The 21,734-nt window shown below is 39.8% G+C and overlaps 4 protein-coding genes across 4 annotated transcripts; 1 reads left to right on the forward strand and 3 right to left on the reverse strand.

Moving 5' to 3' along the window:
- Window positions 1-1,635: 1,635 nt before the first annotated feature.
- On the forward strand, window positions 1,636-2,116 carry LOC119551233 (protein transport protein Sec61 subunit gamma). The gene is made up of 2 exons (XM_037860471.1): window positions 1,636-1,779; window positions 1,838-2,116. The coding sequence occupies exons 1-2, from the start codon at window positions 1,727-1,729 to the stop codon at window positions 2,100-2,102; spliced, it is 318 nt and encodes a 105-aa protein (XP_037716399.1). The 5' UTR covers window positions 1,636-1,726; the 3' UTR covers window positions 2,103-2,116.
- A 9,243-nt stretch (window positions 2,117-11,359) lies between these two features.
- On the reverse strand, window positions 11,360-12,134 carry LOC119550955 (general odorant-binding protein 57a). Its single transcript, XM_037859982.1, has 2 exons — window positions 12,015-12,134; window positions 11,360-11,955 (listed from the first exon to the last, which is right to left on the reverse strand). Exons 1-2 carry the CDS (start codon window positions 12,075-12,077, stop codon window positions 11,506-11,508), a joined length of 513 nt encoding a protein of 170 aa, XP_037715910.1. The 5' UTR covers window positions 12,078-12,134; the 3' UTR covers window positions 11,360-11,505.
- A 22-nt stretch (window positions 12,135-12,156) lies between these two features.
- On the reverse strand, window positions 12,157-13,106 carry LOC119550957 (general odorant-binding protein 57b). Its single transcript, XM_037859984.1, has 2 exons — window positions 12,971-13,106; window positions 12,157-12,911 (listed from the first exon to the last, which is right to left on the reverse strand). The coding sequence occupies exons 1-2, from the start codon at window positions 13,031-13,033 to the stop codon at window positions 12,546-12,548; spliced, it is 429 nt and encodes a 142-aa protein (XP_037715912.1). The 5' UTR covers window positions 13,034-13,106; the 3' UTR covers window positions 12,157-12,545.
- On the reverse strand, window positions 13,059-13,726 carry LOC119550956 (general odorant-binding protein 57c). Its single transcript, XM_037859983.1, has 2 exons — window positions 13,574-13,726; window positions 13,059-13,513 (listed from the first exon to the last, which is right to left on the reverse strand). Exons 1-2 carry the CDS (start codon window positions 13,625-13,627, stop codon window positions 13,121-13,123), a joined length of 447 nt encoding a protein of 148 aa, XP_037715911.1. The 5' UTR covers window positions 13,628-13,726; the 3' UTR covers window positions 13,059-13,120.
- Window positions 13,727-21,734: the final 8,008 nt, after the last annotated feature.

Consider the following 21,734-nt stretch of genomic DNA (forward strand, 5'->3'; position numbering starts at 1 on the left):
AGTAACAATCGCCCCAGTGCTCTGTGTGTGTATCTGTGTGTGTGCCTGTAAGTGGGCTTTATTTAAATTTACAACCAAGCAGTCGGCACTGTTGAGCTTTCCTACGCACACTGGTCATGCCCCGAACCCCGACCCCTGACCCTCTTCCCTACAATCACCCCCCCCAAAAAGGGGGTCCACCGTACACGCCCACTCCCTGGGCGCACATTGTGCTCAGTGTTTGGCGTTTGCCTCTGTTGAATAATAAATTGTATTTTGCGGCATTTAAAAGCAATTTTTTAACATTTTTCAATCTCAATGGCAATGCCTGAAACGGCAGGCACGCACACCATCATAAATATCCACAAACACTGGCGCACACAAGCGACGGCGGTGCCACATTCATATCCGTATACTTACACAGTGGAAAAACCCCTACCAGCTTTACAAAAATTGCATAAATATTTCACATAAACGGTCACTTAATCTATTCAAGTGGCCAAAGTACATTCAATTCAATTAGTATTTTAAATGTTTTAAATACTCAATAGCTAATTGTTTTCAGAGGAATTTCAAGGGGACTACTTAAAATGATAATCAGTTTAATGAGATTTTAAATATTTTTCATATTTATATATATTCATATGAATATATTAAATGTTTTTAAACTCAATAGATAATTGTTTTAAAATGAATTTCAAGAGGACAACTTGTAATGATATACGATCTAATTGGATTTAACTATCCCTTTTCCAAGCCGTTTGGAATTTATGTATAATTGTGACCTTGGAGATATATTCTAAATTTAAAGAATTCTCTAGAGGTTTCTAAATCAACTTAAAATCTATCAAAATATAGCTTTACCAGCAGCGGATCCAGATTTTTTTGTAGGGGGGTTATTTATATATACATGTATTATAATTAGTTAAGTACAAATCAAACAATTGTGAATAAAATACATATTACATTTATATCTCGAATAAGCTTTACTAACCTTATTCTGAACTAAATTATTATACTATATGTCTGCGAACAGTCCAATCCACATGCATTTCTTGGCTTTTATGACATTTTCAACAGTGTAATAATATACTGGGTAGAACAGCAGAGGAGCCCGGCTGGAGCCCGTTGTGGCACAGTTTTGTCTACCAATTTTGCAGTGAATTGTCCTGGGGATCTCCGAAGCCAAGGCTGTCAAATCGTAGCAACAACAGCCACCTCTCCACGCACCGAGATGGATAGAGATAGATGCAAATTGGGAGTGGGAATGGATGTGGTACTGGCCGTATAAAAGGGGGGTAATTCTTGGCTTAGACCTGGAGCTGGAGAATTTTCGGACTGGCTGCCTGTGCATTTAGTTAAGCTTCAAGTGAAGACAGCAACGATTCGGCAGTGAAACAAATTGCAGCATTTAAGTTCCCATCCTCCTTCACAAGTTCTGTTTTAGCAAAAAGTAGCAAACTGGTCGAAATTGTTCGGGATTCTGTGTGTGGGTGTGTGTGTGCTAGAGCTGGCAAACAGTTTGCATAAAGTTTGATTATGTGTGTAAGCCGGCCAGTATTTTCCATTTCAAGTTTCCACACTTTGCATGTGCCAATGCTGGTGGCCATGTTCGGTACAACAGCTGGCAATTATTAGAACCGAATTCCATGTCGATCTCAACAGGCCTGTTGAATTAGTTCAATGCCCTGACTCAAATACGTTTCACCGAAGCAAAGTTACAGATTATAAATTCTTGAATCTCAATATGGAGCAGCTACTTTCTCGTCGTCGCAGATTGAGGCACAAAAGTGCCAAGAGGTAGATATACATCATTAAGAGCTATTCCAATTGTGATCTTAAGTAATATAATCATAAGGGGACTAACCAAGTACTTGCCCGATATCAAATGCAAGTCTCTGGAAGGAGTGGGTCGAAAGATTAAGGATAAGCTGGGCTTCGTTTTGCCATCATCGGACTTCTACAAGAACTCCTTACGTTTCTACAAGCGTTGCACGAAACCAGATCGCCAGGAATTCCAGCGTATTAGCGGGGCCATTGGCGTGGGATTCCTGCTCATGGGCCTGATTGGATTCGCGGTCAAGCTGATGCACATTCCCATTGTCAACATTATCATGGACTGAACCAGAAATCTTGAACGGAAATAAAGTTTCAATTCAACTGCTTGGAGTCAAGAGTTTTCTGGCCTGGGGCCAATGCCGTCGGAACAGAGAAAAGCTGGTTGGGTTGACCTGAGGGTGTTGACAAGATCATTCCTCTTCCCTGCCAAGTTTTTTGTGGTGATACCCACTAGTCGTTGTGTATAGAGTCATTTTGCATTCTTGATTAGTTAGTATAGAGTAAAAAAGGTGCGAAGCGTAAATCAATAGGTCTCGTAATATATTATATTTATTCACTTAAGTAGAAAGCAGCGAAAAGCTTTTCCGATCATTTCATGTACACACAATAGAAAATTAAGGACAAAACATTGTGCAATCCAAATGGCATCCGCGCTAAACCTAAGGTTAATTTAATTTAAATTGTTCTGGATTTTACATGAATTTAATTGGCTTTGAAGCATTTTTAGTAATAAGCCACAGTAATACTTTTAATGACCAATTTATCTTTGTTGTGTGTTTGTGGTTTTCTGTATTTGTGTCGGCTTATGTGAGTTCCAAACAAATGCCTAAAAACTTTAAAAAACCTTAAAATTGTCAAAAAATTTAAGACTTTTGTAATCTTTAATCATTTAATCATTAATTGGTATAGACACTAGCACATACATTTTTTGATTAATCCTTAAAAGTTAAATGAATTTGTTTTTGTTTTTTTTTTTTACATTAAGTAAATTTGAATAAAATTCAAATGAGCTAGGACTAACACTAAAGTTCAAAATAGCTATTAAATTAAAAAGGGTTCCTAAGGAAAGTTATCTGATTATTTAATGTTCTTTTCTTTTTTTGTGAAAGTTCGGTAAACTTAGAAATATTTGTAGATATGGAAAAAAAAGTGGTAGTTCGTTGGAAGAAAGTACCAAGTAAATTTTTGTCGGCTTACTGTTTTTACCTTAGTTTATTTTAGTTCGCCAGGAAAAACATTCAACCTTGCCAAAAGCCCATAAATATGCGGTAGAAAACTGTATGGTTTTGTGGGTGGACATAGACATAGCTGAATCGATGCCCTCGGGAGGGGTCAAGTGTGAAGCCAGATTTGGCAGATAGTGACAAAGGTAAAACCTAGTTGCTAGCCAGTTAAAGACAGAAGTGATACCTTTAAGTATTTACCACCTTTATGGCATTACTGTTTACGCATTTATCCAATCAAATTTCTTCAGAGAAACTGAACATTTTCAGTGCAACTTTTTTTTGAATGGCAGTGAATACTTGTTGACCAAATCAATGGACGAAGCTTTTATCTGAGCACTTGCAGCAGCTGCAGAGGGAATCAAGAGGCGGGTCCTTGACGCATCAGTATCCATATCCCATATCCCGTATCCCTTGGACCCTGGCATGTGCATTGTCGCATGTGTCTCCATTTGCTGCTGTTATGTTTTATTGATGAGTCTCGCAAACCAAAATTGATGATGCCTCGATGTCCTCGTTCGCGTCCTTGCGGCGTTGCGAGGAGCACAGTCGAGCTGCCTTGTTGTTCCCGCTGTTGCCGCCGGCAAATGGCGAAAATTTATTCAAAACTTCGACGCAGTTGCATCCTTTAACGGCCCGTCCGTGCAACAGGCGTCAAAGGAGCTGAGGCAGGGAAATTGACGTGCTCGGGATTAACAGACAGGCCCACGGGAAACTTGCAAAAGTTGAAAGTTCCAAAGTTTTTTAACCGAAGAAGGGGTTTTTATTACTCATATGTCAAGCATTACGGACGTGAACTATCGAAATTGACTAAAAGCTATCAGGAAATTAAAAGTCGGTAACATCCACAGATATTAAGCAACAAGAAAATTATTTTGTTACTGAAAATATATCAAGTTGCTTTTAACATGTCTGCCATAAAAGTTTCAGTGAAAAAGTCTTCAATAATATATTATATTTCTTAAAATGGTTGCTAGCTTCCATGGCATTGCTAACTATAAATGTAAATTTGATTGCTAAGCTACCCAGTAAAATAGTTTCAGTCTCTAAATATTTATTTAATATATAGACGGCCTCTTTTAAAAACTGTTTCGAAAAAGCTAATATTGTATAATGTGTTGAAAGCGATATTTTTAATTTGCTAATTTTCTTAGGTATTTTAAAACTTGAACAAAGTGTTATGCAATGGATATACATATTATGCAAACCACATTTTGAGAAGCTTAATTTTAGCCTATTCTAAGGTGGTAATTTTTATATTTTTAAACAAACCTAGTTGTAGCCCTTAGTCATGCAACCTTTTACACACATACCTTTTTAATGCCTTCCCTTGGCTGCCTTGTTCTAGTTCTCTTCTTGATGCATTTTAATTAAAAGTGAAGTGTGGCCATTAATTTGCAACTACAAATTACACTCAATAAAACATGTCTGCCACACTGATTTTTCGGCACGAATCGAATGAAAAGGAGAGAGAAAGAGAAGGGAAATATATGTGTAAGCGTGTGTCGGAGAGAGACTGGCAATCAATTTGCACTTTGACTACAATTACTGATTTTCGACACTTCAAAGGATTTTATAAATTGCCATTTGCTCTCAGCCCTAAAAAAAAAGTTCTACGTTGCTTCTCTGACTTTGGCAATTTGTTTTGGCCCTTTCCCTTGCCCACACCACACTCACACACACACACACACACACGTTCACACCAACACAATCGCCCATTCACACTCACACGGTCACATGTGTTTTTTGTTCTCATCCTGATTGCGCCTACCATGTACAACTTTAATTAACTCAATGTGCGACTCCTGCGGCCAAAAGGGCAGGCAGTCGAAAAAGCCCGGACTTGAAAGTAGTTTCTGCGTGGCCAAAAGGAGCCAAAGACTAAAGTGATTTTTTGTTTGGCCTGTCGGCAAATTAGGTTTTGGATGAATGGAAAAGCTAATGAGGGGACACCGAATCGGATGGGCTAGACAAGGTGGTTAAAGTTAAAGACATCCCAGTCGACCAAAGTTGAAATTTCGCTCTACCCCCATCTCAATCTCCAACGCCGCCTCTGTATTTTGGGCCATATTTTGGTTTTGCAATTTCCATGCATAGCGGAGACACACGCATAAAGCGGAAAACATTTTTACACATATGACTGACGCTGATTGCGTTTGTCACGTCGGCGAAATAAAATTGCTGGGCGACCCCAAAAAATGACGGCTAAGCGAGCCCGAGAGGTGCCCAAAAAAATTCGGAGAAAAAACGTAAGAGGGTGATATAACAGAAGACTTCCGAATAGCAAATACTCAGTGCCGAGTTATGGAATATTCATTTCTGAATAAAGGTCTACTTAACTAGTTTTTAGGTCTAATAAAATATATAGGTGTTCATAAAAGTTTTCACAAAAGAAACTTGGATTTTATAATAAATTATAAAGGTTTCGAAAAGTATGCAACAATATATTTTGCAATTGGAGAGTAATTCCAAAAGATTTTTTTATTTTTACAGCATACTTTTTGGCTCTTCTGAAAGTGATTTCAAAGCACTAATGATTTCTGAGACAAGCAAAATACCTTGCTAGTAAGGGGTATAAAAAAGATCCTGTGAACTAGTTTTAAATTTAATTAAGTATATACATTAAATATATATATAGGTTTAATAAACACAGTCCACATGAGGTGTCAAATGTGTCTTATGTGAAACAAGGACTTGAAAATTAATTATAAAGGTTTCCAAAAGTATGCAACAATATATTTTCAATTGGAGATTAGTTTCGAACGACGATTTTTTTGTTTTTACAGCATACTTTTAGGCTCCTTTGGAAGTGATTTTAAAGTATTAGTCATTTCTGGGACAAGCAATATACCTTGCTCGTAAGGGGTATCCAAACCGCCAAAAGAAAAGCCAGTAAGAGACCCCGGAAACCCGAAAAACCGTGACTTTTTTTCTGTCGACCCTGTGTTGGGCTCTTCTGGCATTCTACTTCTATATATATGCACACCTCACCCCAACGGTTTGTTGTGCCTTTCTTGCATCTGCGCCAAAAATCGGGTAACGAGAGCGGAATTGCAGTAAAATCGTCATCGATGAACTCGACGACCTCTTTTACGCATGCAAACAGCCACACATACGCATTGCGAGGCCTCATCCGTCCAGCATTGCGTATACGTAACGTGTGCCAGCCGATTGTCGCAGTTGCGGAATATTTGCATAATTTAGCGATTGAATTTTATGCTCAAAAGCAAAGCGCAGCATCTGCTTTTCCCCTGCCTACATAAACGTCCGTCGGGCGAAAAATGGGCGGAATTGAGGAGCTTTATCCATTTTGCGTTTCATATATTAATTATATAATTTTTGCTGCATTTGGTCGTGGCCAAAAGCTTCCGAACAGCAGCAACGGCATCATTATTAAGCCGATGATGAAGATCACTCTTGCCGGGACATGGACAATAATTGCATGCAACATAATTAAAGCCATTAAAGCACTTAAGCTGCCGGAAAACCCAGGACATGGCATATGGCCGTGGCTATGGCCAATCGAATGGGGTTGTGGAAAGATGGGGGCATTCAACGATAGAGTGGCCACTGGTCGAGTCATGTTTGCATATGCATAATTATGACGAAAACACATTTAAATGCATTTAATCGGGCGCATAGCCAGCCTCGAAGGGGAAAAGGAACATCAACAGGGGGGCAGGACCATCGTGGCCGAGGATCGTGGTCAGTTGGCCATGGTCGACCTGGTTTGGCAGGTGGCTTATGGCCACGGCCCCCTGGAAAAGGCTTTTAACGTTTATTGGTTTTTATTAAATATTCCGTGCCCATGGCGAGGCCGCAGGCATATTAAATTCATAGAAACGGATTGCTCGACTTATTGAGCTTCAGTCAAAAGGCATATTTAAGTTAGATGATGAATGGAGTCAACAGTTGGCTTTAGTTTACTCGTCGACTTAAATTTCTTTTGCTTAATAATGTAACCCCTTATGTTGTACTGTAACTATGTGAAGTGAATTTAATAAATAGAAACACGCATTCTTTACAGTAATCTAAGCCCATGCAAAAAACCAAAACGTATGCATTTGTACATTCTCAAAATATTTATTTTATATTTTACTGAATATTTTCTTGCTGACTCTCACTATTATTTGGCCAGAGAGAGGCAAGAATTTAATACTCCAGAAATCAAGTTGAACAAATAAACGAAATCATTTTGCATCAGCTTTCAATGATAGAAAATGCAAACTTCGATTGGCAGAAGAAATTCGTTTGTTGCCGACCAACATTGAATCATTCAGAGATGTCTACGAAAAAGTTGTTTGTTGATTGGCATAGTGTCAGTGTGGGGAAAATCCCATTCAAAGCCGGTGATATTGAAATATTTACTGATTTGCCTACTGCAAATTATGTATGCAGTTTAAATAAAATTATTTATGTGCGAAGATTTTTCAAATATTTATACCAGGCTAACAAAAGTGCATATACACACAATTTTATTTCTATTTGTGAATATGTGTGTTGGGTGTTTGTGGGCATTTTTTGGCCACTCGTTGTTTGTCTCGACTGACCAGAAATTTAATTAAATCTCTGCGAGGCATTTCAATTTCATTTTCTATTTGTACTCTGTGACAATTTTAACGCGTCAACTTCTCTTCTGGTGTATCTTTTTGTTTCGACGGCGACGGCGACCTATTGTTCGGTTTTGTCTATTTTTTTGGGGGGCCTGGAGTGTTGGACCCTCCATAAATGTTGCATGAGGCGCACTTCCCGTTTCCTGTAAGCGCATTTCGCTTTCATGACAAAGCAGAAAAAAAGGCCAACAACTGGGGAAGCGAAGATTTTTGGGTGGCTAAGCAGGAAGCTCAAACTTTGAAGTTTCCGGATGCTGGCCAGTTGTTGTCTCTTTGACCCACAATTGAGTTGCGAAGCGGTTGCCTGGCCAAAATACATAGTTGATCCTGCGGCAGGCTGCTCAAGATTGTCCCTCCCAATTGACCCATTACCAGTTGTCCGAGCTCCGGAAAACACCTGCCCAACATCTGCGGCGGCTTCAATTACCCGCACTTCCACTCACCAGTCACCTTTAGCTCAACTTAAATATTTATAAATTTTATTAATGTGTGTGCGCGCGTGTGTGGCACCTTTGGGGGAAAAGCCAAAAGACAAAGAGCCGTTCAAAACCATCCAGGAAGAAGGAAAGAAAAATACAATTATAATTATTTATTATGCGACAGTTTCCACTCGGGCTATCTGCGTCTCTGCGGCTCCTTTGTTGCACTCTCTGCAAACGAAAGCGAAACGAAACTGTCGCGAGCGTTGGCCATAAATCATTTATGCAGCAGACCCGCACACACACACGCAGACAAACAGACAGACAGTCATTACACTGCAGAAAATTGATAAAAATAAGTTATTCGTGAGAGCCACAAAAATCAATGCGGCTTTGAAATCCCCTTTCAATGACAAGGTGGACTAGATTAAGCTGCCACTTGAGTAGCATTGCGCTTCAAAAAAACAATAAAATCAAAAATATTCGAGGAAAACCCCTTTTAATGTAGTTTAAGGTGTCTGAAAGTATGCTACAATATATTTTAATTATTATTATTAGAAGTACAATGAGCTCATGCATACTTTTAGATCCCCTTTGTGCTACTCCCATCGATTATATTAAAAATAAAATAATAACCTGGGGGTGCCATACAAATCCCTTAAATATTCCCAATTTTTATAAATACGCCTAAAAGTATGCTTTAAAAAAGTCGTCTTTCAGAATGAACTTGGTTGACATTCGAGCTGAATATATTTTGTTGCATACTTTTAGACAGCCTTTTAGGAGTTTTCAAAATCCTACGTTGCAATCCCCCGTATTGAAAATCAGTTTAGAGGCTTTAAGGTTTTTCCTAAATTTAGCGGACTTGGACAAAAACACTTATTCAATTTCGGCTCCTCTAAGCCTAGATTCTAAATGTTCTTCTTTTTTCAAGAACATGTTTGTTCTTCCAGTGCATGGATACCCATACGCATGCTGAGTATACAAAGTGGCATAAATCAACTTACACTCGCACACCTACACCCATCACTTGCATGGAGGTTCGGGGAAGTGTGCGGGGTCTTCAAGACGTGCCTGCAGTCATATGCAGAACTTGCAAAGAGTCCTCTTCCCCACTTCCTCCCAAAGTAAAGACGCTGCAGAAAAACTGGAAAACTTACGCGCTCCGCTTCGTCGCCTCTCCATCCCTCTGCTTTTCCATTCCATTCCATTCCCTTACCATTCCAATCCCAACCCCCTTCAATTTTTCTCCTTTTTTTTTGGATGCATGTCAGTGCCTTGTGTGTCTTTTGATAAGCGCACTCGAAGCAACAGAAAGTGTAGCGCGGCATAAGCTGAAGGCAGGGGGCGAAGAAAGTATAAGTTTTCCTCGCTTTTTTCTGAGCTTTTTTTGTTTTGGCTGCTTCACGCCAAGCACTTTATTGGCAGTTGCTGAAGTATGCAGCGCAGTGTAAGTTTGCTCGTTGAATTTAATTTTTGGCATGTGTGCCAGGGGTTGGGGTATGTGATTAGATTGCTTTTTGCACAGGGAGGTGGGGCCCTATCTTTAAGCAGCAACTGCTCATGATAGGACCAGAGAAATATGAAAAAGAAATTTATCTGTTTGGCATCCTAGCATTCTACAAAGAAAGTTACAAATAATAGAGAAATTTGTAGAGCAACGTATTGAATCTTACAAGCAAAAATGCATAATGATGATTCAAGATTTTTAAACTAGATTTCGTTTCACACCTGTGAGTCAAAGCTTTAAATTTTGTATATATGTGGTACCCAATCGGTTTTGTTAATATTGTACCTTTTCTTATTCATAGGATAGTCCAAAATATATTCATGATTTTAAAGACAGATTTTCTTTAGAATTGTATCACACCTATGGTTCAAAACCGTTCAAATTTGTATAAATGGTATATCCAGGCGGTTTTAATGACCTTTTATATTTTATTAATCATGGGATACTACAATATTAAAAGAAATTGAAAAATAATTTGAATTTAATTTAAAAACATGATATTTTAAATCACATAATATTTTTATATGTTTATGTTTTTTAACATACATAATAAAATATAAAGAGAAAATGTTATCTTACCAACATTTACGGTATATGCTTTCCCTACGGTAATATTTAAAATTCTAAATACAATATGAAGATTTATTTTTAATCACTTTTTATTTCCAGCAACCCCGATATACGCAATGAGTATCCATCCCTACTTTTTACATTTTTTGCCATCAAACCAGGACCGCATTACCCTGAGGGGCAACCATGTTCACCATTTTTTCATCATTTTCGGGCAAACGTTTTGCGTATGTTTATCCGAACTTCCGTCGATTTACAAAATTATAATTGCACTCGCCCATGGGGAGGTGGAAATTCGGGCGGTAAGTGGGGGTGGAAGTTTTGGGGTGCAGTGCACGGTACGTTTACAATGCACTTCCGCCCCATTGTTGTTTTGCATGTTGACATGGTGCAGGCACCGCCAGCGAGGCAGCCAGACATATTACTCATACGCCGTGTTGTCGCTGCCCCGGTTGGTGGAGGTGGTGTGTGCGTGTTGACAATCATGTATTCGCTGGTTTTTCTGTTCTCTTGTTTTTTTTTTTTTAATTCTTTTTTTTTTTTTGCCATGCTGTTGCCACTAATGTGCCACGCCCCTCGGCGGCGCGAAGTTGAGCTGACAATCGAAAGCCGAGAGGTGGCAGAGCGGACCAGTCAAGTGTGTGGGCGTTGCACGTTCGTCTTTTCTTTCAGCCGCCTCTCGATCCCCGATCCCCGATCCTGAGCCACCCTTCCACCTTCATGCGGCATAACAATGGCAGCGGCATCAACAGCAGCTGCAACAATGCAACATGACAACTTCCGTTGCATTCGCCTGCCGGCACAAAGGAAAGCGACAAAAAGTCGCACACACAAACAAACACTCATGCGCCCCGTGGAAAACTGTAACGGAATCGCATTGTGCTGGGGAAAATGTTTTTTCCTGCTCGAGGACGACAAAAGAAAACACACACGCACACCACACACACACATCTGGCAAATCGGAGGCAGTGCCCGAGAAATATGGCCAAACCCTACTTATCAGGTATCAGCTAGCACTTATCCACCTGATGTGCGACAAATCAATTATTTGTGTTATGTGCCATGTGCGCTAACCTGCTGCGTGATTCCAGGCCAAAGCAATTAATTGGATTCCATTCGAATCGGTTTGATTTGATTCAAACGCCCTGTGGCACGCCTCATGCAATTTCATTTAATTATGCTAATCAGCCCGCAAATGCAACGGGCTTGTTAATTAATTTTTTTTTTATTTTTCTAATTAAAATTTATTGCCCTGACCGACTATGGCGACACTGTTAATTTTATGCATGTATTTACAGGAAGGTATAGCAAGTGCATATAGATATAAGTACATAAGCGAATGGAAATATGTTTCAAGCAACATCTATGATATCGAACTCATCTAGCTCCGCCTGTTGTTCCGCTGCCAGGTCAGAGGTTTCCTCTAGAATATGATCATATGATTCGTAATCGATAACGGAATGTCCTGACTTAAAAGCACAAATAACCAATTTGAAGGCATAGGCACAGGGTTCTTCAGAGGCCTGATCCATGCACTTGGTAATGGATTCCCCAGCCTCCTCGGTGGCATTCATTGCAATAAGATCAACTTTACCCAGATCATTCAGCCATTGCGTTGGCTCCCTCTCCAGCTGACATTTTATATTGCACTTGAACTTCAATTCCACATTTTCGCTGAGGAGATTATCCAAGTTTCCAGGCTCATCAAACTTCTCGTACTCCTCAATCGTAACATTATTTAATTGCAGACAATCATCAAAGTCGTCGATGGTTCCTTCAAAAAAGTCAAAGGGATGACTCTCCTGAGAGGTATTTATTTATAATCCCAAGAATTAAATAATATTCAGTTTGATTATCTCACATTAGCTTGGCAGATCGATGCCCAGATGAGGAGCGCAAAAATTTGAAGTCTGTTAATGAACATTGTTAAAATAAAACTGAACAGTTCCTGGAGAATTTTCCACTTATTAAAATAAACAATTTCTTTTAAGTTGATAAACCAGTTTTTCACAATTATACTTGTAGATTTAATTATACTCTCTTTATAATTTGCTCCTCCAATTCCGTGAGATTTTACATACTAATTATCGAAAGTAGTTGTGAAATAAACTAGTTATGAAATAAGCTACTCTTCTGTATATTTTCTCGATTTAATTTACAAAGTATTCAAAAATAATTTATGTTCTGTGAAAACGTATTGTTCACACTTATAAATTATTAACTTGGGTGCTAAGACTCAAAATCAGAATTGGTTATTATTTGTAAGCCTCTTTTGAATAGGTTTTTTTGCTTAATAATAAATCAATATTCTCCTGAAACTTAGTAAGATTGTCACTGTCAACTATCTCAAATCACTGTTTTAATATATCGTATATATATATATATATATAGATTAATAACGATCAACGGAACGCGGATGACCGGCCTTAAAAGCACAAATCACCAGTTTGAAGCTGTACGCACAAGGTTCTTCGGATGCCTCATCCATGCACTTGGTAATAAACTCCCCTGCCTTGTTGGTGGTCTCCATCAATTCCAGATCCATTTTTCCTTCATCATTTAACCATTTCGTGGAATCCCTTTCCAGCTGGCATTTGATATTACACTTGTACCTAAGGTCCACATTCTCGTTTAGTAAATAATCCAGAGTCTCGTGCCTCGCGTACTTTTCGTATTCCGCTATGGTAATATTATTAACATGTAGACACTCCTCAAAATCTTTCGAATTCCAATGGAATATGTCAAAGGGATGCCGAGCCTATAAAATAACATTGTTATATACCCAAAGAAATGTCTTGGTAAATAAGTCAATCCCACCTTAACTATTCCGATCAAAACCAATATCAGAGGCGCAATATAGACAAGTCTGTAGATGAACATTGTAGAAATGAAACTAAACAGTTGCTTGTGAATTTCCCACTGGCGCAAAACAATTGCTTTTAAGTTGCTTAACCAGTTTTTGCTCGATTATTCATTTAATTTGTTTGTATTTTTCTCCGCTTCGGTGACCTCGTCGCTCTGCTCCAAGTTATCCGTCAGACAAGTCACCATCTTAAAAGCATATTCACACAAATCTTGCTCATCATCGTGCATTTTCTTGCAGTCGTAGAGAACTTCGCGGAGATCAGCGGTCACAGGTTCGAGTTGGTCAATCTTTTCCACATCCAAGTAGCCATTTGAGTCCAGAAGATTTCCCTTCTTAGCCAGGCAGTGGACGAAACATTTGTATCTTTTCTCGGTGTTCTCGAGATCATCCTCTTCAGAGCTGCGCTCTATGAGTTCCTGGAACTCGGCCTGGCTGATATTATTGGAGGCCAGACATTCGGACACCGTGTTGCTCTCCTCGAGAAAGGGAATACTCTGATAATGGAAAAATTTAAGTTACTTCTGCCTTATAAACGTGTTTTGAATACGGATTACCTGGGCGAGAACCACGATGGCAGCCAAGATGAATAAGACCCCTAACGTGAACATTATCTAATAACTCGCAGAATCTGTTTCAAGATGAAAATGGACATGTGCTTCCCCTTCGCAGTAAGCACCTCGCAATAAACTGTTAGCCCGAGAAAAGCAGTTCTGAATTTTATAGAGACTGGCTTGCGAGTAATTTATGGGGCGACCAGCTTATCTGTATCTAGCCAACTAATTAATTGCGAACAACTGGTTACTGGATATAAATACAATATCAACCTGATGGATATACGATCTGTCGTGCATTTAATTGGGTCTCAAAACTCGGAACTGTAACAACACCAGATTGATCTCGGGTCCAGTGATTGATTTGAATTTTCAATGACGCCAGTCGAGAATTACCTTTTTTTTACCCATTTTAAAGGCCAAGCTGCAAAGTTATTCCGGCAAAACTAAACACAAAGAGCGGGGCCCACGTAAATTTCATTTTATACGCAGTGAAATTCGCATAACATTTCCTGTCAACATATTTTGCAACACTTTTGCTGCAAAAATGAAGCGACAACTGCAGCGGCAGGAGCAACACAAAGCGACAAATTGCGTTGACAGGAGGGGAGCTGGATGGTCTGGTTTGGTTTGCTTCGGTTCGGTTTGGGGAAAAGGCATTCCTAACTATGCAACCCCATGCAACTCTAGACAACAAATGAAAATTCCAAGAATATTCACATTCGCAGTGAGTTTTGGCTTTTGCGGCCGGGACTTTGTCTGCTCTTTTCCCACCAAACCGCTTGTCGCGTTGTTTACTTTGGTTATTTACGGCCTGAACGAATTTTTTTTTTTGTTGGCTTTCTTTCTTTTCACGCTGCATATTTTGGCCGGTTGCCAAAAAGGAAATATGTGTTGGGAAAATTACAAATTTTTATGGTCATCGCTAGGTGCTAAACTGTGTCCTCGGCTGACCCGGCCTGTCGCTTCCATTCCTGTCAAGTCCCGCTGCATAATTGCGGTGCTATTTTTCAGCCCATCAATTTTTGACGTTTAATGAAAATTTCGCATTTCCATGGTGCCTGTTTTTGCCCTAATTTGGGAGAAATTTGATCATGTTGATTTCAGGTAGGTGAGCTGCAACGCTAATTAGGCATGGACCATATTCATTATTGAATGTTTTTGGCTCATTTGGCAGGCATATAAATCACAGCTTAGCATTAGAAAGTCTCACGGAAATATGTGGTTTTAATTATAAACGAGAACAGAAGCCATCTTCGACGAGTCGAAGTTTTATTACCCTCACAGATGTTAAGAGTTAAGATGTGGATAAAATAAGAATGGTATCAAGTAATAAAAACTGAACATTGAACATTGAAATATCTTGAAAAACATAAAATGTATACCATTTCCACCCTATGGGTCGTATGATATCTAAAAGATATAGGATATGAACATTTTTTTAAAAATGTGGGCGCTACTTAGCGTAAAAAACTTGTACGGTCGGCTAGTAATCCTGATCAAGAATATATATACTTTATAGGGTCAGAAACGTTTTCTTTTACCTGTTTCATACTTTCCAATGAATGCAATATACTCATATAAATATACTATCTGATTAACAGACAGTCAGTGGAAAATGTAAGCGAACCTATATATTTAGCAAAACTATTTAGTGTTTAAAGAAAAAATAATATTTTTAAAGCTATAGAACACAATATAATAATATTATTTTTATTTTTTTTATTGTGTGTTACACATTTTGTAAAATTTAACAAGCACCTGTAAAAGAATATATAGTATCCTGAATGTAGTCAAGTTTCAATGAAGGTTAAGGTGAAATACGAACAAAAAATTCTTTCTCTCCTCTGACAGTTTCTGCCATTTATTTAACATGTCAGGCGGAGCTGGTGAAGTTTCTGCGCCCCCTTCATCCAGCTGTTGCCTTTGCTACCTTTCCGGGAAAGTTGCCACAACAAAAGGAAAACTAAGGGAAAAATATGTGTAAAAAGTTTGTGCTGCTTTGCGTAATAAAAATAAATAGTAAGTGACTTCAATATGCATGTCACGTATTTTGCATGCACTTTGATGCCACGCCCACCGCCCCCCGCCCACACATACACACATTTTGGCACGTGCAGAAACACAATGGAATTTCATGAAAAATGCGTAGAATAGCAGGGATCATATTACAACCGGAGGATTTTCTGCAACTTGGCCCGAGAGACTTCCACTTGCCAGACTTCCCAAGACAATGCAACAAATGAATGGCCGAAATCTTGGAGCTTGCTAACGACAATGGCCAGGTTGAGGGTTCGTTTCGGGACATGGAACCACTAAGGAGTTTACATTTATCAATTAGGTTGAGATGGAGAGCAGCAGAGGCAGCTGCCAAGTTCATGGCAATAACAGTAAGGAGGAGCCATCCTCCAAACCACTGGGGTGTGAATCGCTCCTCCAAGACAAACAAAGCCGGGAGGAAGTGGGTTCACATCCTTGGAGATGCAAGTGTGCCGCGGAACAAGGAGCTGGGACCAAGGAGGCAGCTGCATCTTTGGCTGGCGGCAAAGCGAAATGGAAGCGGAGCAGAGCAAGACAAACCCACTTCCCGGGCGGTAATTACAAAATTTTTAATTAAATGTTAAGCGTGGGTTGGACGACTTTAAGCGCTCATAACCAAGGATGGGCACGCCGCAGAGCTTTAAGTCCCCCTTCTGGAGACACTGAGTACGTCTTGACTCCCAGTTGAGTTCTGTTTATGCCGGACTTTTGCCATTTTTTCACATTTTTCCATGAGATTTCCACGCCTCACTGCATTCGGTGACAAGTTTTCCGCCCACCCAAATGAGCTTACACATGGAATTCTGGTTGTAATGGTTACAGTAGGATTTTCCAGAAGAGCCATCGATACAGAAAAATCTTTATTTTTTAATTACTTTAAAGTATTCCAATAAATTTGACCATATATCAAGTGATTCAAACTTTCAAAACAAAATAATAAATTCAGTAAGTCTAATATTTATGAACTACTTTTAACAGCTAGCAAGAATTTCCAAGAATTGTTCAGTTATCTTATTTTCAAACATATGATTGGTTAACTCTCTGTAAATATGTAACCTAATACCATCATTATACATATTATCTTCCAAATATTATTTATACTATAGTTTTGAGTACATTTCTAAAACTATGTTTATAACTTTGTTATTCCATATCATTCCATTCGCCTAAAAAAGGGTGCCAAATCTTCGGTGAACCTTTCTTTTTTGGCAACAATTGGAGGGATTAAAGTTTAAGCTTAGAGAGAGCTCGTGTGCGAATAGTTTTGCCGTATCCGCAAAGGACGAGAAGGACGAATGGAAGAGAGAAAGCGTTTCGCTAACTAAAAATAAACCGAGTGTTAAACGTGGCTTACACACTGGCCATTTTTATTGCCAGCCTGGTCCGTCAGCCGTGAATAATCGCATTAGTTGTGAAATTAAAAATTACAAAATAGAATAGATAAATCCGCCCACGGCTGGCTGGCTGGCTGGCTAACTGGCTTGAGGTAAGCCTTTTGTTGGGCCAAAAGCAGAACTATTAACTGTCCCCCTGTCCGCTGTGTCCCACATAAATTCGATTAAAACGTCCTTTTTTTTGGGGCTGCTGCGTGGGTGTGAGAGTGTGTCCATGGACTTACTGCTAATTGAATTGCCGAGTCGAAAGGGAATTAGTTAAGCCCGTTCGGGGGTTAATGTGCTGGAAGTGCGGGCCCCAAAAGCATTCGAAGGGGTCAAAGGTGGGTCAGCTATATATTTTTTGGGGGAGAGCGCGGTGGTAAGCTCATTATTTTTCAGCAGGCTAGCATGTTCCTTTGAACTGACAATCAGGGGGACACTTGGGCGCACTTCTTATTGCCTACTTTTCAGGGCGGATGCCACAGCGTTTCAGCCAATATCCTTGGGGAATGTTCAATTTTATACACATATCTGCGATATAGACGCTCCGTTTCGTCATGCATATTTTATGCAGAGCTCTTGACCAAGATGTCACAATGATGATGACGTCAATGCCTTCCGTACTGCCAAGTATCCTGGTGTAAATTTAAATCCAATCGCATGGCAACCGAGAGGCAATGGCAGCAGCAAAAAAGATGAAGAGAATACGAAGAAGTGAAATCAATTTCTTTTGTGTGACATTTGAAAGGTTTCAAATGATTTTCAATTGTTGTTGCATTGACAATTCACCAAATCGAAGTGGTGTCCTTCCCCTTCTATCGATGATATATATATATATGTAAGAAATATACAAGGATATTGACTTGCTTCGTATGAGCTTCATAATCCGATTTTCGTGTTAAATGATTCTCTTTCTTGGCTTTTGTGAGCTGCCCTCGACTTCAACTTTGACTCGACGGCATCGTTGACGGGTTCAATAGTCATTCGCACAGGTGACTGGCTGCATTGTGTATTAAATTCCAACACTTAACCCCCTTGACTGCAACTGTCTGGCCAGTTTGGCGGCATGGGTTAAACAGCACTAGACGGCGACTCATTACTTGAGTGCTGCTGCTGCTTTTGCCGCTGCCTTTTTGTGGCAATTTCGAGTGCGCTTTCTGCAGTTTTTAACTTGAAACAACAACAGTGAGTCAAGTCCTTCTCATGGTCCTCGTCATTTTTCTACTCCTTGCTCCCTGCGTCCTGCGTCCTGCTTCCTGAGTCCTGAATCCTTGCTCATGCAGCAGGTGCATGTTGCTGCTGCCCCGTTTTGTTTGCGGCAAAGTGCGCACCGAGCGTCATTGATGCTGACGTTGATGTTGCCATGGCTGTTGTTCTTGTTGTTGTCGTCGTCAAGCTGCCACTTGTCACATGGCAACAGTTTAGTTTGCCACACACACGGCACACAACATACCCCCCCACCCCCACACACTCTCAAGTGAGTGCAAGTGCCGGCTCAAGTTGCACTCTTACATGCAGCAAACGGAAATCAACGCAGTGCGCCCAGTCGCCGGGCCAAATGAATAGAGAAGGCCCACCCACTTAACCCACTTGCCCCCTGCCGCCTGCCCACCGCCCCACCACCCACCAACGTCTATGGCAGTCAAAGGTCGCCGTTTATGTCGTCGAGCTGTTTTGCAGACCCAAGATGTGGGTCTTCTGGAACTGTGATTAGCGTTGATAAAGCGCTACAAAAATAATATTTTCAGGAAAGCATTGAAAGGAAAAATATGAAAACATATTTTCTAGTAATAACTATTTACTTTGGTTACTATTTATCTAAAACCACACTTATATCTCTTTCTGAACATCGTTTTATAAAATGTCATCGTTCTGTTTGTGTGTTGGCATAATGTCGAGGCATAGACTTCTTAAAGTCAAAGCCGACATGACCTCCAGATTTCTAAAGCTTCTCTCATTTTCATAAACATAAACAAGATTTTTAACTAATTTGTATAGTTTTGGAAAAATCGGTTTGTTCTTTAGTAATAGATATTCTTATTTAAATTAACTTCAGGACAAATGATATATTAGTGATACTTTGAGAAACATATAGATATTTTTTTTCCATGGTCTCAAATTAATTTCTCATATTTATAACGTTATTATAACATTTTTCATACGAGTATAGGCTTATATAAATAGCTCATCGAAAATCTATATGACGAATGCTATGAAATGACGAGGCTTTTTCTAAAATAGGTTTATTAATAACTTTAGATTTAAGTAAAAGGAATATATTTATTTATTTTCCTTTAAACATATATTCGAACTTATTAAATTTATATATCTAATACTCTTTTCACATTCATATATTCGGAAGAATGAGTCTCTTATATGGTACCAGGAAGTCTAGACCCGTTCCACATCGACGTCATTGTTTTTTTGTACTGTGCCACTTTTTGTTGCTTTCTGGCTGGCTGCCTCCGTCCGCTTGACTTGCTCATGTCGAAAGGTCATTGGAACAGTAAACGGACTGCCGGCCCACTTCCTGCCAGCTACATGCCACATAATATAGTATAGCATGCTTGCAAATAAAATTGGTCACTTTTGCAATCCGCACTCGAGCCAATTTTGAATGCAGACAAGCCGCAAGGAATTTCGCCTCCTCTTCGTCCGAAAGTTGTGTGCATTCTTAATAATTTTGTTAGTTCGGCAACATCTGGATCTTAAGTCCGAGAAATTGTGTACGTAATTTGTGGAAATATTAGAAAAATCCCAGGAAGGAGCTACAAATTGCCCAAAAACAATTTGTCTTCACTTAGTGCTCGTTTGGCTTGTAAACATTTATTCATTTGTTTTATATGTTTTATACAAATACTTTTTTTGTATCTTCTGACGGAAGAAGAGTGCTGCGAGGCATTTGCACTTTAATTCTTTAAGAGGAGACTTTCTAAGAGGAAAAGTACCCGAAACGCTGCATCCGAAAGTAGAATTGCATCAAAAGATTTTCGTTTACCCCACAGCTGCAGGACTTTCCGCCTGCTTTTCCTTCTTAACTGCTTCCATTTTCTTCGGGGGCTGGCAAAACATTTGTGTACATGTGTGCATTGTTGCATAAGTTGTAAAAATAACCTGCTCCACACTTGCCAGCCAGCACACATGGAAAATATTTAGTTTCGATACGTTGCCTTTGGGCCAAACTCATTTAAATGCAAATTTTTAGCCAAGACATCCGGGGCGTGGCGGGGTCGGTGCGTTTGTACCGATCTCAAATTACTTGCTGGAGATGCATAAAATTTAATAACTGCCAGCAAGTATTTAGCCCTTGGTTTTTGGGGAAGGGGGTACAGAAAAACACAATAACCCAGCAGCACAAACAAAACGAACTCGGCGATGCACTTTGTGAAATTATGCATAAATACTGGATGAAGGTGGGCGAGTGTTGACCCCGGGTCTGGGAAAACTCTTGAACCCCAACCTCTTGGCCCGAGGGCAACGAGTTCCTTGCCTTTGGCATCAAAAGTGTGAAAAGAATTTTAAATGTGTGCAATTACTCAAAAGGTTTCCCCCCCCTCCACAACGGCACACATATTCACCTTTTTGAGCTGACCAGATTTATGTGGCCGGTTGCGTCTTTTTTTTTTCCTCTTGGCCCGCCCAGGAAACTTCTGGCCAACATCCGCAGTTGACACTACTGGCAGCTCCGGATCTCCGGATCTCTGGCCTCTCCTCCGGCTGCTATGTATTCCAGCTAATGTCCTCAATCCGTTGGCACTTGAAGCCCTTGTCTGTGCCCCTCATATCCCATCCCATATCATAGCTGCCTCCACTCTTGTCTGCCGCTTCATGACAAATGTTTTTGTTTACCCCAACATAATTCTTTTGTGATTGATGTGCTTCCTTTCCCCGACACGCCCGCCTGCCCGCTCAGGATTCCTGCAATTTTTCCCCTTTTTTGTTTGCATAGGCAGGCTGTCGTACACATTCTATATGCCATACGTGTGTGTATAATTTTTGTCGCCTAGCTCTATGACACTTGTAATAATTCGCAGCCATAGTCTGGGTCATCCAGCTGCCGAGTGTTTGAAGCCCGTCAGCGCACTTAGTGCGTCTTTATCTTTATCACAGGTGCTCCTGTAGTTGATGTGTTTATGTGAAGCAGGATAGCTTGGGTCCTTTGAATGCCCTACAATCAACAAAGAAAATATTCTTTGTATTAAATCATCTTATATTTATTTTCATTTCTAAATATTCTGCCCATTGATATGGAACCGCCCCTCTCTGCGCTTCTCAAAACGTTGACCTCATAACTTCCTGTGTACGAAATGCCAAAAATTGGAATTGCAGCCGGAACTGTCAAAGAATTCTCACAATACACTCATCAAATGGGAATGACTTAAGCAAAACTTGTGCCCCAACAGGCCAAAAGTTAATTTAAAACTTGTTGGCGACGGAAAAAGAGAGTGGAGCATGAAAAAAAAAAACAACAAGAAATATGATATCAGATAAGTTTTCGACAGTTGCTGACGAGTATTTTTCAATTTTCTCCATTCAATCCGGAACTGAAGTCTTAAACGAACTGCGGGCAAATGAACATGGACTGCAGAATGTCTAGGCAACTGGAAATCTTGACTTGCAGCTTACCTTTCTGGCAATTATAAGAGGTTCGCGGTAAACTTAAAGTGCAAATCAAAGGGGAGCTGCGATGGATGGAAAAAGTGGGAGGCTGGAGCGAAACCTTGGCGTAAATTGACGGCACATTTCCG

Source organism: Drosophila subpulchrella, chromosome 2R (genome assembly GCF_014743375.2).
Source record: "Drosophila subpulchrella strain 33 F10 #4 breed RU33 chromosome 2R, RU_Dsub_v1.1 Primary Assembly, whole genome shotgun sequence".
NCBI classification, from domain to species: domain Eukaryota; kingdom Metazoa; phylum Arthropoda; class Insecta; order Diptera; family Drosophilidae; genus Drosophila; species Drosophila subpulchrella.